General features: G+C 36.8%; 1 protein-coding gene across 1 annotated transcript in view; it reads left to right on the top strand.

The window, feature by feature from the left end:
• kcnk3a (potassium channel, subfamily K, member 3a) overlaps positions 1 to 5,236 on the top strand; it is a 39,968-nt gene extending 34,732 nt beyond the window's left edge. The window contains exon 2 of the mRNA XM_028439793.1: positions 4,098 to 5,236. Coding sequence (XP_028295594.1) covers positions 4,098 to 5,017 — 920 coding nt within the window. The 3' untranslated portion in view covers positions 5,018 to 5,236. The remainder of the gene's footprint in view (positions 1 to 4,097) is intronic.
• Positions 5,237 to 17,729: the final 12,493 nt, after the last annotated feature.

Below are 17,729 nucleotides of genomic sequence, written 5' to 3' on the forward strand. Positions count from 1 at the left end.
CTTCAAGATAAGATGCATTGTTAGTTTTGTCGAGTCATAGTTTTGGTTGACTACAGTTTTTTAAATGACAATAACTAGACCATGACTAATTAAAAAAAAACGAGTCTACAAAAACTATATCAAAATATATTTATATTTTTGTCGACCAGTAAAAACTAAACTATAATTTTGTCACATGGGACAAAATCCAATCAGAAGTCATGTGATCATGTGGTCTTACACATCAAATCCCATTTCAGGTTGATAAAAGGTAATTACGTCTTTTTCTTCCCTACCCCTTGGATTGTCCTACCCTGACTCCCTCTTCCCTGTTTCCTACCCCCCCCAAAGGTGTAACACTGCTCTCTCTTTTTATAGTCTCCCTTTAATAAAGTTGTTTTTACCCTTCCTTAGGGAGGGCTGGTGATGGCCAAAATTATGCAATAAAATAAATGTACATTTTTTTTAAATGTATAATCCTTTATGCTGTAGATTTTAAAATCTTAAAGTCAATTAATTCACAAAAATTAGACTAAAACAGAAATAGTCCCAACGACTAAATTTGGACTAAAACTACATTGTATTTTGACTAAAACTAATTGAAAATTTGCTGTTAATATGAACACCGGTGGAAACTGGAGCCAGTTTTGTGATGATGAACAGAACATTTTGCCCTGTTTGAAAATGAGCTCATGTGTCCTGCACAGGTCAGTTTTTTCCCCTCCACAGAGGGAGATACATCACTTTGAATGCCTCTCTGTTTAGCCGCACAGCTGGGAAAGCTTTAAACAGACTCGGCACCAGACAGACAGATGGCTTCACGACACGCACCACTTCAACAATACAACCAGGGCCAGAAGAATCAAATCAACTCCGCAGTAATTACATTTAAGCGATCGGTCAGCCTCTTCCATTCGCCCAATCCCATCTTTATCCTAGATGACGTTCTCTTGTGTCCAACAGGTCATTGTGTAATAATCTCTCAGGCAGTCATGATGTTGCACGTGAGTGCACGGTAACCTGATAAATGGTTAAAAAAACAAAAGGCTGACACTTAATTGGTAAATGGGTTCATTGAAGAAAGATTATGCTCTTTAGAATTAGCAACATGCTGAACAAGCACTTTTTTTTCTAGCTGTAAAGATAAACAGGAATGCTCTTGGGTCATTCCATGTCATTTCAACAATTTTTCACAACATCCCACGCTTCGGTATCAGAAAATTCAGAAATTTTTCAAAAAATCAAAAGATCCCTATTTCTCATCATTGGCAAAATTAATATATATATATATATATATATATATATATATATATATATATATATATATATATATATATATATTATGAAATTTGACACAGTTGTGTTGGGTTGGTTGGTTTTTCAATTACACTGTCGAGTTTCATCCAGATTGGATCCAGATTACGCATTTCATCTGTCATCTTTGGTTTACCAGATGACAGATGAAACGAAGAATAATTTTTTTTTAACAATTTGATGCAATGTATTTTTGCTACTTTACTCCCTGTCCTGCAACTTCTCCATCAAATTTCAATGCCTTTTACGCACCTTTTTGGTACTTTTAAACTCTTTCCACCACTTTTCCCACCTAATAAGGCTAATGTTGCATATGTTGACCCACTATTCTCACTTTAAACCTCTTTTCACCATATTTCATGCTTATTTTTGCCAATTTAACCACATTCACGATTTGTCATGCCCATTATTTGCCATTTTTAAGCCTATATTGCCACTTGTCTGTTTTTGGCCACTCTAATGTGCAACTTTTAAACAATTTCTGTGATATTTAAAATCTCATTTCACCACCTTTTCCACCATTTTTGGTTCACTTTTAACCCATTTTATTACTGATTAAAACAAGGATTTACATCTTTAAGATGATTATATACTACAATGCAAATGAGGGTTTGCCGAGACAGCTGCTCTACTCTCAGTTGAGCGAACGTATGAGAAATGCAAATGATGATAGTCATCTTGGATAACAGTGGATATTATTCAGATAAATAAATAAATGTGGTTATCACAGATTCATAGAACAATGGACCATTATTTTACTGACTTTATGGATGGACCCCTAAAAGCTCTCCCCTTTATTCCCCCGTATAGATGGCTATTCTTCAATGTTCATGTCTGTGTTCAACCACCTTCAGGTACAGTAGGGGTCCCCGGGGTCTGGCGCCTTTATTTTGTGCATTCTGGCCTGAAAAGGTTGAGAACCACTGCTCTAATTGGACACATAAACTCAAATTAAGATTTTCCTGCTCCTTTGTGAATTTATGTCATCTCTTGATTTCTTCTTATTAATTATTTACACATTTGATATTGAAAAATCTATTAAAGGTTTGTCACACACATCTAGCAGCTTTCTTTGCCATCTGCTTGTTTCAAACGTCTACATTAAATGTAATCACTATTAACGCAGGTGGATGGTCTGGAGAGATTTCGAACTATGTAAAAAAAAAAAAAAAAAACCTAAGAAACATTCTTAAAAATTTGAACCGTCGAGGTTTAATATTGTGTTAATGTGCTGATTAGGTGAAGCCCTGCACTCTGCAGAACCCAATCATCAATGAATTATTCAAGCTCTCTTGTCCATAGAGAACTGATCAGTACTTGGTCATTCCTGCCACACAGCTGTGCATACTCATCTCCAATTGCATTTGCTTTGAAATGAAGAGTGTGCGAATTTATCAGAAGAGCTACTAAGAGAATACAGCTCACTTATATCTGGCTAGTGCACGTTTGGCTATGGTTTCACTCTGCAGCCTTCGTCCTGAGTGTTGTTCATTTAATTAGTTCTGCCACGCTTCCAGAGGTGAAAGTAACAGATTACAAGTACTCAAGTTACTGTAATTCAGTTGCTTTTATGGGTAATTGTACTTTTTTTGAGTATATTTATAAATCAGTCATTTTACTTATACTTAAGTGTGTTTTTAAAGAAGTACAGTAATTTGTTACATTTCCACACCCAATTGTTACTGAGTAAATTATTATTTATTTATGTAACGTAATGCGCCGCACCAAAACAGCATTGATTGGAGGTTATTTTCTCAGTTCATAAATGTAGCTTTATTTAAAGCCTGATTTTTATTTATTTATTTATTTATTTTTAATTGAATTCATTGGTGTTGTTTTCTGTGATGGGCTGGCGCCCTGTCCAGGGTGTACCCCAGCCCAGCACCCAATGAGAGCCGGAGATTGGCACCGCAGACCCTGACTAACAGGAACAAGTGGGTCTGAAGATGGATGGATGAATGGTGTTATTTTATTTTGAAATTGTTTATTTGACCCCCCCCCCAATTACTCAATTGTCATTTGCATAATGTACTTTCTTTCTGCTATTGTTATTTTTCTAATTCTGTATGTTTACATCTTTTGCACTGTTATCCTATGTTTGTATTCATCTGCTCTTATACTGTATATACTGTGTTCATGTGCTGCAAACATGAATTTCCCATTGGGATTAATAAAGGTGTATTCTATTCAAATCTTTTCTCATTGAACATTTTGGCAAACCTTTTATTTTATACAGATGCCTTTGTGGAAAATAAATTTAGTTCCATTTGTGCAACATTTGGTCTCTTCCTTTTGAAGTTTATACATGAGATGTTTACTGTATGTAAGGAAACCGTGGCAAGATTTATTACCAAATTAAACGTGGGGGGTGAAATTAACTAGTGACTTTTACTTTGAGTACTATTTAATTGAGCTACTTTTTCCTTGTACTTGAATATTTTATGTAGGACTTACTTGTACTTGTACTTGAGTACAATTTCAATCAAGTAACAGAACTTCTACTTGAGTAGAATGTATCAGTACTCTTTACACCTCTGGTAGATAAACTTCTTGTTGATTAATTTGATGGATCATATGTAATATTTACACTCAGATTAATTGTTTCTTGTAGTTTCTTGTTTTGGTTTTCATTTAAAAAATTATATCTTTTGCTGTCTGATTGACTTTCAAATTATGAATAAAAAATGTTTCCATATCCTTCCAATTTCAAGTAATCAAGTAACAGTATTTCCACTTAAGTAGAATATATCAGTTTCTTTACTCCTCTGACGCTGACTCTGCTTCTTTCTTCGTCCGTTCCTCAGGATACGGCCACGCGGCCCCCAGCACTAACGCAGGAAAGGCGTTCTGCATGCTCTACGCCCTGCTGGGCATCCCTCTCACACTGGTCATGTTTCAGAGCGTGGGCGAGCGCATCAACACGTTCGTCCGGTACCTGCTCCACCGTCTGAAGAAGTGCCTTGGAATGAGGCGCACCGAGGTGTCCATGGTCAACATGGTGACCATCGGTTTCGTGTCCTGCATGAGCACGCTGTGCGTCGGAGCTCTAGCGTTCTCTCACTTCGAGGGATGGAGCTTCTTCCACGCGTACTACTATTGCTTCATCACGCTCACCACCATCGGCTTCGGGGACTATGTGGCGCTGCAGAACGAGCAGGCCTTGCAGACCAAGCCGCAGTACGTCGCCTTCAGTTTCATCTACATCCTGACAGGCCTGGCCGTGATCGGAGCCTTCCTGAACTTGGCCGTGCTACGCTTCATGACCATGAACGCCGAAGACGAGAAGCGGGACGCTGAGCAGAGGGCGCTCCTGGCACATAACGGCCAGGCGGGCGGACACATCAACTGCTCTGTAGACCCCATCTCCTCTTCGTCAACGCCGTCTGGCTGTGGGGGGTTGAGCTCCGTCAGTGGAAACGGAGGCGGCACAGCAAGTCGGGGTCTGCGTAACGTCTACGCAGAGGTTCTCCATTTTCAATCCATGTGCTCCTGCCTGTGGTATAAAAGCAGGGAGAAGCTACAGTACTCCATACCCATGATCATACCTCGCGACTTCTCCACCTCGGACACCTACATGGAGCACGGAGAGTCTTTCTCCAACCGCCTTCACTCAAACAGTTGCGTGTGTAACTTGCAGGTCCATTCAGGCATCAGCTCGGTGTCCACCGGTCTGCACAGCATTAGCACGTACAGGAGACTGAACAAACGCAGAAGCTCCATCTAAACAACCACCAGGACTGTATGTTTAACCATCCGGCAGAACAGAAGGAAAAAGGATCCATATGTTAACGGGATCCTCCACTTGTTTTACAAACGTGGTCTAAAATCTTTGAAATGTCCTGATCAGAAGATCTATGCTTATAACAAAACACATTATTTTGCATCATATTATTTTTATTAACTTTTAAAAATGGGACTACTTTACCGTTTTAAAACCTATATTCCGCCATCTTGAAATCACGTGATTGATGATGTCACACGGCCCATTTGCCTGTAAACATCCCATTGTTTTCTATTGCAGTGAAACATTCAGCCTGTTTTTTAGATCATTTAGCAGCTTTTTTGCTCAGAATCCCAATTTGTGCTGTTTTTGGTGGCTCTAAATAATCAGGAAAAGTTAAAGATGTTGATGTAACCCTCTTTGGTTTACCGAAAGACGATAAAAACAGTTGTGATTTTTCCTAATTATTTAGAGCAGGGGTGTGAAACTCATTTTAGTTCAGCTCAAGTGGGCCGCAGAGTTTAACATTATTGTGCTCTAGTTTTCAATATCAGTCCCTGCATGGATCTTCACTTGAAATTTGTTTTATTTTGTAACCAATTTTTGTGTAATTTAGTGGAATAATTTGTGAGAAATTGCAAGATTTTTTGAAAAATTAACATTTCTTTCCATAATATGCGATCAAAAATGACTGCATTCATGTGATACAATACAAGCATGGGGAAAACTTCGAGCCCCTAAAAATATTGTGGAGTTTCATTGAATTTGTGAATTTGATATATCTACAACTGAATTATTTGGTAATTTACACAATAATTCATGTTTTTTCTATCATTTTTACTGTCTTCTATTGACTGAATTTATAAGCTATAAAGGGCCGGATTTGGCCCCCGGGCCTTGAGTTTGATATAAGTGATTTAGAGCAACCAAAAGATGCACAAATTGTCATTTTGACTGAAAAAGCTGCGAAATGATCTAAAAAGCAAGCTAAATGCTTCACTTCAATAGAAAACAACGGGATTTTTACAGGTAGTGGGGCCGTGTGACGTCATCAATCACGTGATTTCAAGATGGCGGAACACAGGTTTTAAAACGGTAAACTAGTCCTATTTTTAAAAGGTAATAAAACAAATATGGTGCATAATGATGTGTTTTGTTTGGCATATTTCAAAGGTTTTAGGCCACAAGAAAAGCCTCCGTCGGGTTTACAGGGTACTATAGCGTTGCCTTTTCTGAGAACATTAGCCAAGCACAAACTCTGAATGACTCGTGTAAATGAGAACAGGAGCTAATGGTTGATTAGGTAGCATTTGTTACAACAAACTAAAAAAACTGATTACAGGAGGTTTATTTATTTGTACCATCTCTTAAAACATGTCTAACTAAACATAATACATTTGTAGATTTGAATTGATTTTTTTCTTCACGTTTAAAAACACCACAAGATGTGCTTGAAGGAGTTTTAGAACATAAGTGTATATAATGCCCTGCTGCTAAACATTTATTTTACAAACTTGAAACCACTGCAGCGGTTGTACATCACGCAATCATTCTAGAGAAAGGAAAATATAATATACAGTATATATATATATACTGGACACGTCACAAGGAATGCCTATTTTTCAGTAAATGTCTATTTTGTCTGTAACTACGGCGCAAAGTTCAAGCCAATACTTTATTGACCGGAATGAGAAAAAAACCACGACAGACGTTTGAATGATGTTTGAAATGAGAGCAAATGAACAGGTTTGTTTTTCAAAAATATCGACTCTGTTGCTATTTAACTTAACATAGTGTCTTCAACCGCTGCACCTCTTATCATCGTCATCATCACAAAGAAACCCTGTGGATTTCTTTTCTTTTCTTTTTTCTACATTTATTCTGTGTGAATAAATAAAGCTCTTGATTTGTAAAATGTTCCTCACGATTTCACTCCAATGCTTTTAATGTGAGCGTCTTTTGTACAGATTATATTCACTGTTGCACCTTATTGGACTGACTGCTGTATCAGGTTATCCCCCCCCCCCCCCCACCCCCATCATAAAACAACATGTCAGCCAACATATTTATGTCATGCAAACAGATTCTATTGTGATTTCTAATGCACAGTAAATATTTCATTAAATTTCAGTAAATTGATGCCTTGATACACTGTGTTAAATATTATGAGAATAACAAGCTGCGCACGTCACTAATAAATGTGCACCTCATGCACTTCATTCAGTCATCTGAGGTCTTTATGCACGATATCATTATTTTCCTCATGAAAATATTTCTATTAATTTTTTTTTCTCCATTTTTTAATTTGTTATTTTTAATTGAATGTTTTCTATTCGTGCACCATGCCTTTTAACTTCCATCAGCTTATTTCAATCAGCAATATGTGTGTGACTGTACAGCTTGAACATGTTTTTGTTTGTTTGTTTGTTTGTTTTTTCTGAATAAAAAAATAAAAAAGCATATAATTTAAGTTGAAACTATGCTTGTCGTGCGTTTTTGTTCAAGAAAGTTGGAAAGTAAAGTAATGGTGACATTAAGAATTAAACAATTAGCTGCAATTCATCATGCACTGCCAGTAGATTCAATGTGTTGCCAGATTTGCACAATTATTTTTGATTATTTCATAAAGAGAAGTTGACAAACATTTTTGAAACAACAAGATGTCAGTGAGGTCAAAGAGAAATCACGAGTTGATGTTAATTCAAACCATGAAAAAAGTGTCCAAAAAAGTGTTTTGTTTTTTTTTTAAGAGATTTTAAGATCTCTATGATGTCAGGTGCAATTATACGTATCCATCCTGTATATCGATGCACTGAATAAATTGAATATCAATGAATACAAAGTAAAAGAGAAATACAGAAAAAAAGGTGTAATTAATCCAATTTTTAGTATTTGAATCAAAAAGTGTTTTCTTCATATTTTTTCTGTAAATTGTTTAAAATGTTTAGAGACACTAGGGACCAGTTTGATCTCAAGTGGGCTGCAGATTTGAACATTATTGTGCTTTATTTTTCAATATCAGTCCCTGCAAGGACCTTCACTTGATTTTTTTAGAACTTTGCCACCAATTTTTGTGTAATTTAGTGAAATATTTGGGAGAAATTGCACCAATTTTGAAAAATATTGTGGAGTTTCATTGAATTTTGAGAATTTTCCTACCCTGACTCCCTCTTCCCTGTTCCCTTCCCCCTCACCTAGGTGTAACACTGTCCTCTCTTTTTTATGTCCTCCCTTTAATAAAATGTTTCTTAGCCTTCCTTAAGGAGGGCTGGTGATGGTCACAATTATGCAATAAAAGAAAGAAAAACAGATATCTACAAATGAATTATTTGGTAATTTGCACCATGATACATTCATTCATTTTTGCTGTCTTTGGTGGGCCGAAGTTGGTGCTCTAAAGGGCCGGATGTGAGCTCCGGACCTTGAGTTTGACACGTGCTCTAGAGAAGCCTTTCAAAAGGTTATCAAGCTACTGAAATACAAAGAGAAGATGGATGAATGGATGGATTTCATGCTGTTTTTGTTAAAAAACCTCATGACTTGTTATGTACAGTATGTATTTATATCCATCCATCCCTAACACCTTAATCACGCTCACAGCTTTGTTGACATAGTTTTAATTGAGAACTTTCTTAAAGAGACAGTCCAGAAATTCACCAGTCAGAAATTGTAATGGAAAGAATTGTAAATGAATGTTGACAATATGACGTTGATAAATCCCGACAGACCGTTTCACCTGATTCCTGACAAAGTGTTTAGCAGTCATCATCTCGCCGTTGTCATCAGTGTTTTTTGTCATCCTAACTTCCTAACCTCAGCGACACATTATATAAGCAAAGCTAGGGATGAGTCGGCTGAGTGTTTATTCATCCCTGTTTTTATCTTCATTACAAAACAAATGTACATCTTAAGTCGCTGCGAGTTCTTTAAATATTTATATCTCTAATTAAATACTTAAAATAAAAACTTAAACTTTGATCATGAATATTTGTAATTTTTGTGTTGTGTTTTTAGGCATAAATTTCAGTCAATTTAGTTTTTTTTTTACCTCCTCATTTTGTAAAATAAAAATAAAAATATTTGTGTTGTCATTGTTGTGTATATACAAAAAAAATGAAGTGTTTAATTTAATTTAGTAGTTTATTTGGTGAAGCTTTCGTACTCAGGTCTTTAAAGATATTGCTGAGAGCAGGGGTTCTAAACCTTGGGGTCTGGACCCTATTTGGGGTCGCAAGACACTGGGAGGGGGTCACCAGATGCCTTCAAGAAACGTTTTTTTTTAACAATATGAGCCTATTTTTGCTTATTTTTACACTTTTTCCTTTACGACACTAAACTTTCCATATTTTAACCTGATTTAATCACGTTTTCTTCCCATATTTTTGAATATTTGAATACATTTTGAATTTCAATGTCTTTTCTCCACATTTTTTTTCCCACTTTCAAGACATTTTTCGGCACTTTTAAAAAACCCTTTCCACCACTTTTCCACTAATGTCACATGTTTATCCCTTATTGTCACTTTTAACCTCTTTTCGCCATATTTCATGCTTATTTATTTTTTTGCCAATTTTACCACATTCACCATTTGTCATGCCCATTATTTGCCAGTTTAAAATAATTGTTCCAATATTTACACTATTAACCCTTTTTTACCACTTTTTCTGTCCTAATTTGCAACTTTGAACCAATTCCTGTGCTTTTTAAAATCCCATTTTTACCAACTTTTCTGCTCACTTTTAACCCATTTTATTTTTGATTAAAACAAGGATTTACATCTTTACGATGACTATATACTAATGGAGCAAATAATAATAAACATCTTGGATAACAGTGGATATTATTCAGAAAAATAAATGTGGTTGTCACTGATTCATAGAACATTGGACCATCGTTTTGCTGACTTTATGGATGGGATCCAAACATCTCTCCCCTTTATACGCCCTGTCTCCACCTGACTGTTCTGTGTTCAACCACTTTCAGGTACAGTGGGGGTCCCCGGTCTCTGGGACCTTTATTTTGAGGGTCTCGACCTGAAAAGGTTGCGAAGCACTGCTTTAGAGCAGAGAAGCAGCCAGAGTGAGAGCGATTGATCCATGGATCTCTGACTTTAGAAGACACAGATGACACATGACAAGCTCATTATGCTTGACTGGCTGTGATTTAAAGAGTGAACTGGAAAAAAATCATATCTCAAGTGGAAGAGTTTTATTTTGTAGGAGCACTGACAGCTTTTCTTGTGCTAAACTTTAATTTATCTCAGACAAAAGAAAGAATTGAGAGACAGACTGGGAAAATGGAACCATATTCGGATTAGGACAGGTTCACATCTTAAATCTTTGCATGAAATCTAAACGTTATAGACTCAGGAAGTCACATGTTTCTCCAATCTCAGCAAAGCATATCAGCCAGTGGGGGCTTTTTTATGTGGCAACACCACGGTTGAGGTCAACCCGTAATCAAAAGAGATGCTATCAGAAAGCTAACACAAGAGGAAGGTTACGTGTTGGGGTTATTTATTTCAGGCTTGGTACTTGTAATCATAATAATAATAATAATAATAATAATTGAAATTTCAATTGTAATTGGGCTCTCCCATTTAAAAAAATTCTGAAATTTTTTACCAATTGTTCCCTAATAATTCAATAGGCACAATGTACATTTTTAGTTTGATTGAATTAATACTTTTTGAGACATTTGAGTGTGCGTGGTATGTGTCAATATTCATGTTTTAATTTATAGTATAAAGGTTGCTTTTTCTTGGGATTTAAAGCGTTTTTTCTTCATACGACTTCTTCATTCTTATTTTGGACCCCAACTTTGGTTTACTTCACCACTTGCGGATATTGAAAATCCTTTACATGAGGTTATTGTAGCTGCCTCTGTGTCTTATTATCATTTGATGCTTTTTAGTTTTTACCCAGAATGAAAAACATTTGAATGACCGTTACAAACTACCATAACAGCAGCTTATGAATAAAACTGAGATTTTGACTTAAACAGTGTTTTTGTGCATACATAACACTTGTTGTCTTATAAAGGAATAAATGTTATCCAGAGACACGGATGCTGAGCAGAGCTTCTTTCTATGGAGGTTCTGACATTAGCCGTGTTACATAACAGTGGCCTGAGGCTCTGCTGCATGCTGACTCTGGTACAGTCACCCATGCTGTACCCAACCCCCAGCCGCCCCCAAACCCCTTGCATCCTTCTATGTAATCACTCTGCTCTCATGAGCTCGACTTTGTAGCCAAACAAGCTGTTGGCTCCGGCCTTGGATGTTCCTTTGGTTCCTTTGGTCACTGGATGCTGAAGCTTAGCTCAGAAAAGAAAAGAAACACAAGGCGTGTCTTTAACAACATGTGGTGACAATTCAAATATAAATGAAATTGAGCATTGCTAGTTCTGGCAGGTATGGTAGTCAAGCTAGTCCAGCCCCTTCATCTGTCAGTAGCTGTTAATAACTGACAGCATCCATCCCCTAAACAGTTAATCATTCACCTGATCATATTCTATGCTTCCTATTGGTTAGAGTTGGTCTCAACGCTACATTTAAACCACGCCTACTTCTGCATGCTTTGCCTACAAACGCCTCGCTATCCACCTCCACCCCAGCTCCTCCTCTTCTGTCTAATGAAGCACTGTCTTTTGTTGCCACCTAAACATCTGTGCTTCTGTCCCAGGGGGTCATGCTGACCACTCTCTCTGCTTATGCCTCTCCATGTAGCTCATGGAAAAGCGAATGGGAGCTCCCTTCGCTTTGGGCTTTCCACGCAGCTGCTGGACAGGCAGAGAGTTACAGAACAGAGCCTTACCCCCAAATCTAAAATGCATGCTAAATAAAGCTATTTGATTAAAGTGATCCTGACTGAAATGGGACTAGTCTCAGGCTTTGAAAAACATCAACCTTATATTGCACTATTCTTCTGTCCCACATTATGAGCCTTGACACTTGGACTCTAAGTTTGCTTGAGAAGTTGACCTCGACTACCTACTTTACAGATCTCACATCTCACATCTTGAACTTTCCATTCATCCCACTCTCACAATCTGTGTCTTTGTCCACGTGTATACCGCAGGTTCTCCACCACTCATTTACAACTCTTATGACCTTTGAGGAGTTGTTGTCAATGCCTAGCAAATGGAAAAGTGACATTTTCTCTGTATACAGTTTTACTGTTGCTGCAATAGAAACTAAAAGAAATACTTTGATCTTCTGACATGTTTCGTCAACTGCCAGTCTTTGTCAGAGTTGTCTGCTGATAGCTTTGATGTTTCCTTTGATGTTTCACTGACTTCCATGTAGATTCTTTTAGTCTTCTTTTTAAATAATATAACAAGGTTTCATTTATTCAGGCGTCTGCTGAATGCGTAGGGGGTCGCCAGATGCCTTGAAGATACTAAGAATTTTTATTTTTTTTTTTAACCCATTTTTGGTTATTTTTACCCTTTTTCTGCAACTACACCAAACTTGCTATTTTCATCACTTTTTCTTGTCATACTTTTGCTCCTTTTAATGCATTTTTGCAGCATTACTGTCATTTTTGCCACTTCTCCATCAAATTTCAAGGCCTTAATTTTCTGCACATTTTTTTCCACTTTCAAGACCCCTTTCCACCACTTTTCCCACCTAATGTTGCATATGTTGACCCATTAGTGTCACTTTTAACCTTATTTCATCATAATTTATGCTTTTTTTTTTTTTTTAATTGTTTCTGCGTTTTTCACTTTTGTCAATTTTAGGACAAAATTGACACTTTGAACCTTAAATACCACTTTTTCTGTTTTTTAGCCGCTCTAGATTGCAACTTTTAACCAATTTCTGTGGTTTTTAAAACCCCATTTCACTATGTTTTCCATCATTTTGGTCACTTTCAACCCATTTTATTTCTGATTAAAGCAAGGATTTACATCTTTAAGATGACTATATACTATGGTTCAAATAACAATCTTCCTGGATAACAGTTGATAATATTCATATGAATAGATAAATAAATGTGGCTATCACAGATTCATAGAACTTTATGGATGGGCCCCAAAAATCTCTCCCCTTTATTCCCCCTTATATATGGCCCTGTGTCCACACGACTGTTCTTCAATGTTCACGTCTGTGTTCAACCACCTGGTGCCTTTATTTTTATCCTGGGCTGAAAAGGTTGAGAACAATTGTCTTACACAACTAAAGAAGCGTGGCTCTGAAAATACAGGGGTAAATATAGGCCTGTTTAAGGCTCTTAGCTGATTAGCGTATCTGCTGTTGGATCATCATGCTGGCCTGTGTGAAGTGAGGAACACATAAGAGAAAGTGCATTATGCTGCTAATGAGGGCGTGCCAGGTTGATCAGATAGAGCGGTGCTGCAGAGCGATGATCAAACGGGAGGATACGGTTACAGATGGAGCAGAAATGTCCTCCTGTTTGTTCCAATCACATCAAACTCTACTTAAAGCCACTAATTCACTATTCACAGCATTTAGGAAAAGGGCCATTTTCTCTGGCGTTCACATAACCAGGTGTCTGTTTGCCTTTAATTTCATTTGTGGGGTTAAATCCAACCTTCAGTTCCACACAATGTTCTTACCTACTGCTTTTTTTCTCTCTGCATTGTCACAACAAATTAAGTTCAACTCTAAAAATCCAACACCCTATTTTCTCAGTGTAGAAAAAAGCTGCAGGGAGTCTCCGGCATACATCAACCTTGAGGATTCCTCTCTGCTTTGACAGCCAAAAAAATATGGCGTCTATGGTTTGTTGTGCTTCACGAGTGCATTTTTTTTTTGTCTACAGTCAGCAATATGCAAGGTACTGAGTTGGCATTGCACGGCACATTCTGCACACACATATCACAAGAACATTAAACCCTGACATTCATTGTTAAGTAAAGCAACACTTACCAGAACGACACATATACGCTGCCCCCAAGCTTTTGCTCACAGTTCAAATCTAAAAACGCACACACTTTTCTTTTTTATCTATCAGAACCTAAGCTTAATATGGCTGAAAAGAAAAAAAGGTATCACGTCTCCAACCTCACGGCACAATTTGAATTGTGCCCTTTTTATTTGGAAAGAAATGCTCAGAGGCCTTGGAAATGTCTCTAACTTCAGCATGAATCAACGTCACATTTCTAGGGCTGCTCTGGTGTCACTAGTGATTAGGTGTCCTCCAAGAAGATCCAGAAGAATTCCGCCTGGCTCTGAAAACACCACCACACACACCCCAGATATGTTGTGGATCTATTCAGTAGTCAGATAATAATCCTAGATATAAGTAAAACTGATTAGAAAAGAGAGCTTTTTGGGGTCCATCCATAAAGTCAGCAAAATGATGGTTCATTGTTCTATGAATCTGTAATAACACATTTATTTATTTATCTGAATAATATCCACTGTTATCCAGGAAGTTTATTATTATTTGTGTCATAGACATCCTAAAGATGTAAATCTTTCTTTAAATGGGTCATAATTGGCAATCAAATTGTTGAAATGGGATTTTAAAAACCACAAAAATTGGTTGAAAGTTGCAAATTGATCAGGTTAAAAACAAACAGTGGTAGAAAGGGTTCAAAGTGTCAATCCTGTTTTAAAAGAGGCAGAAAAAAGTAGGAACAATAAGTTTAAACTGGCAAAAAAAATGGGCATGAAAAATCGTGAATGTGGTTAAATTGTCAAAAATAAGCATGAAATATAATGAAAAGAGGTTAAAAGTTACAATAATGGGTCAACATATGCGACATTAGGTGGAAAAGGTTAATAAGAACCAAAAATGTATTGAAAGTGGAATAATGTGCAGAAAATGCATTGAAATTTGATGGAGAAATGGCAGAAATGGAAGTAATGTGTCAAAAATACATTAAAAGGAGCAAAAATATGTCAAGAAAAAGTGATGAAAATAGGTCAAAATATGTTATGGTGGTAATAAGTTTGGTGTAGTTGCAGAAAAAGGCTAAAAATAAGAAAAAATATTCTTAGTTTCTTAAAGGCATCTGGCAACACCCTCCCAGTGTCTCGCTGCCCTAAGGTTGAGAACCCCTAAACACAAAGCTTAGCTTCTTTAAAATTCTGGATGAATGGATGGATGGATGGTGTATTGCATTGTAGACTCAAAAACATTACTGTAATAAATAAATGTCAAAGCTTCCTAGATTAGAAGTGTTACTCTCCATTTGCAATCCTAATATGACATTTATTCATATTTCACTGGAGCTTCTTTAATATTGTGACCTTTCATTGAACCTTGTGATTTCCAGTATGTTAAAAATGATATTTAAGATGAAAGCAGCTCTGCCTAGATGTGTTGCTGCGGGCTCTGTAAAGTTACCTGTACTTTATTCTATTTTTGCACTTGACGTAGGCTACATTTGTTAAAATATATATTGAGTAACTTTAGACAAAAGGACAATTACTACTGGGGAACAATTCTCACTGGATCTCTACCTCCACATGTATGTGTTGTATAAATCACTTCATTCCGTAGTTCAATTCTAGATACAATACCCGTAACTGAATATTTTGTGCCTCTGTAAAAACTGGTAAATAATGGGCATGACAAATCAAGAATGTGGTGAAATTAGCAAAAGTGGGGAAAAAAGCGACAATAATGGGTCAACATATGTGACATTAGGTGGGAAAAGTGTTGCAAATGGTTTATAAGTGGGCGAAAATGTCTTGAAAGTGGAAAAAATGTGCAGAAAATAGATTAAATTATGGCAAGATTTGTGTAGTTGCAGAAAAAAGGTAAAAATTAGCAAAATTGGGCCCAAATTGTGACCCCAAATGGGGTTCTGACCACAAGGTTGAGAACACCTGGTTTAGAACACATAATAACCTTTTGGTAACTGTCATTAATATTTACGTGATATTAAGCCATTATTTCTCCTGCTTATCTCACAAACGTGTGTGATCATGAAAACAAATTTCAATTATTAGTAAAAGCTGAAGATTGACAAATATTATAAAGTTGTAAATGTAACTGGAAAGGCTTTTTCCCCTCTTTGTTACTGCGTTGCTTTTCAAACAGAATGAATAGATCAGGAGCTGCCATATCATAACAGACAAGATAATGTTATAATGAATAAAGTGCCAAACAATGGTGATTGTGATGGCCTCCAGCTGATGTTTGTTTCATCTCCATGTATGCACATCACATCCAGGCAGCCCACAGCTTACTGGGAACAGCATTACATTGTATCTCTGTGTTGTATATATGCCAGTTTGGGAATGTTTTTAATTATTCACTGACGGCTTTGTGTCACCACCCACAGGTCTGTGTTTACACGAGATTCCTGTAGGTGAGCTTTGTTTAAAGACACCAGATTTCCACTTCACTTCACCAGTAGCAGAGGGAGGTTTGATGTTTCCTCTCCAGATGTTTCTGACAGAACATCTGTGCATGTGCCTGTGCTATAGGAATAAATATTGGATTTTAGAGTGGTTTGATTATAGGGTTTTTGTTGGACAGCAGCCTGTTGAATACATTTTTTTTTTCTTTCCCATTTGCTAACCTGCTGAAATTGTTGTATATATATTCTGTATATATATGTGTGTGTGTGTGTGTGTGTGTGTGTGTGTGTGTGTGTGTGTGTGTGTGTGTGTGTGTGTGTGTGTGTGTGTGTGTGTGTGTAATGTGAATAAATCATGTCTGTCTCTATTCATAGCCATACAGGGTTGGTCCACTCCTTATAATAATTTTGACTGATATATTTCTGTAAATGCAACAGTTGTATTTTTACTTTCAGGGTGACTATTCTGACTGAGGTGCACAGATTTATTTCTAGCAGCTTTTGCATGTCCTTGGTGATAAATAAATGACTTGATAAAATAGTCAATGGGCAGCACAATCCGTGTCTTTATTATTCAATCAAAAAAAAAAAAAAGGTATTCTCAATCGAAGAAAAAAGTGTTCAAATGCAGCTATTTGATTCTCAAATATATACAGTATTTTACATTATGTTATATTATATACATAATATTTGTTGATTGAAAATATTTTCTTTTCTATTTAAATAAACTTTTTTTTTTTCTTATTGAAAAGTTACATTGAAAATGACACAAATTTACCACCAAGTCCAATAAACAATATTGTGTTTGTTATGTTTTCTTAAACCTTGTACTTTAACTGATGAATTACGCTCTTTGCCACGCTGGTAACAGAAAGAGGGCACAAAAAGCTGTGTGTGTCGAATGATTAAATCTAATGATAGAGTGATGTTTTACTTTATTTGAAAAATAACCCAACTTTACAACTGATTTCCTTACTTACTGCGATTTAATCCACTGTACATGCAGAATCTGAGGCGAATACTGCCACGGCAAAGGAAACACAAACTAAATGTAAACTCTGACCTGCATCCTGAAGACATATATCACACAGTCACATGTCCATCAGTGTGTGCAGCACACACACACACACACACACACACACACACACACACACACACACACAACTCAAAATAAAATACAACAAGAACAGCAACAGCTGACCCCCGGCTGGTTATGTATGAGCTCAGAACAACACAGAGGTCAAAGGTCAGATATCAGATGGATTGAAGGACCTCACACAGCTGGATTACCCCCAAGGTTCACAAATCTGACTCATTACAATATTCAACATCTGCAATGATGAAGGAAATGTTTGTTGTTACCGCCATCGTGTGGATATTTTAACAACTACAACAGTTTATTGGTCCCACAGTTTAGATGAGGGCAGGGGTCTGC

Source organism: Gouania willdenowi, chromosome 24, assembly GCF_900634775.1.
Source record: "Gouania willdenowi chromosome 24, fGouWil2.1, whole genome shotgun sequence".
NCBI classification, from domain to species: Eukaryota; Metazoa; Chordata; class Actinopteri; order Blenniiformes; family Gobiesocidae; genus Gouania; species Gouania willdenowi.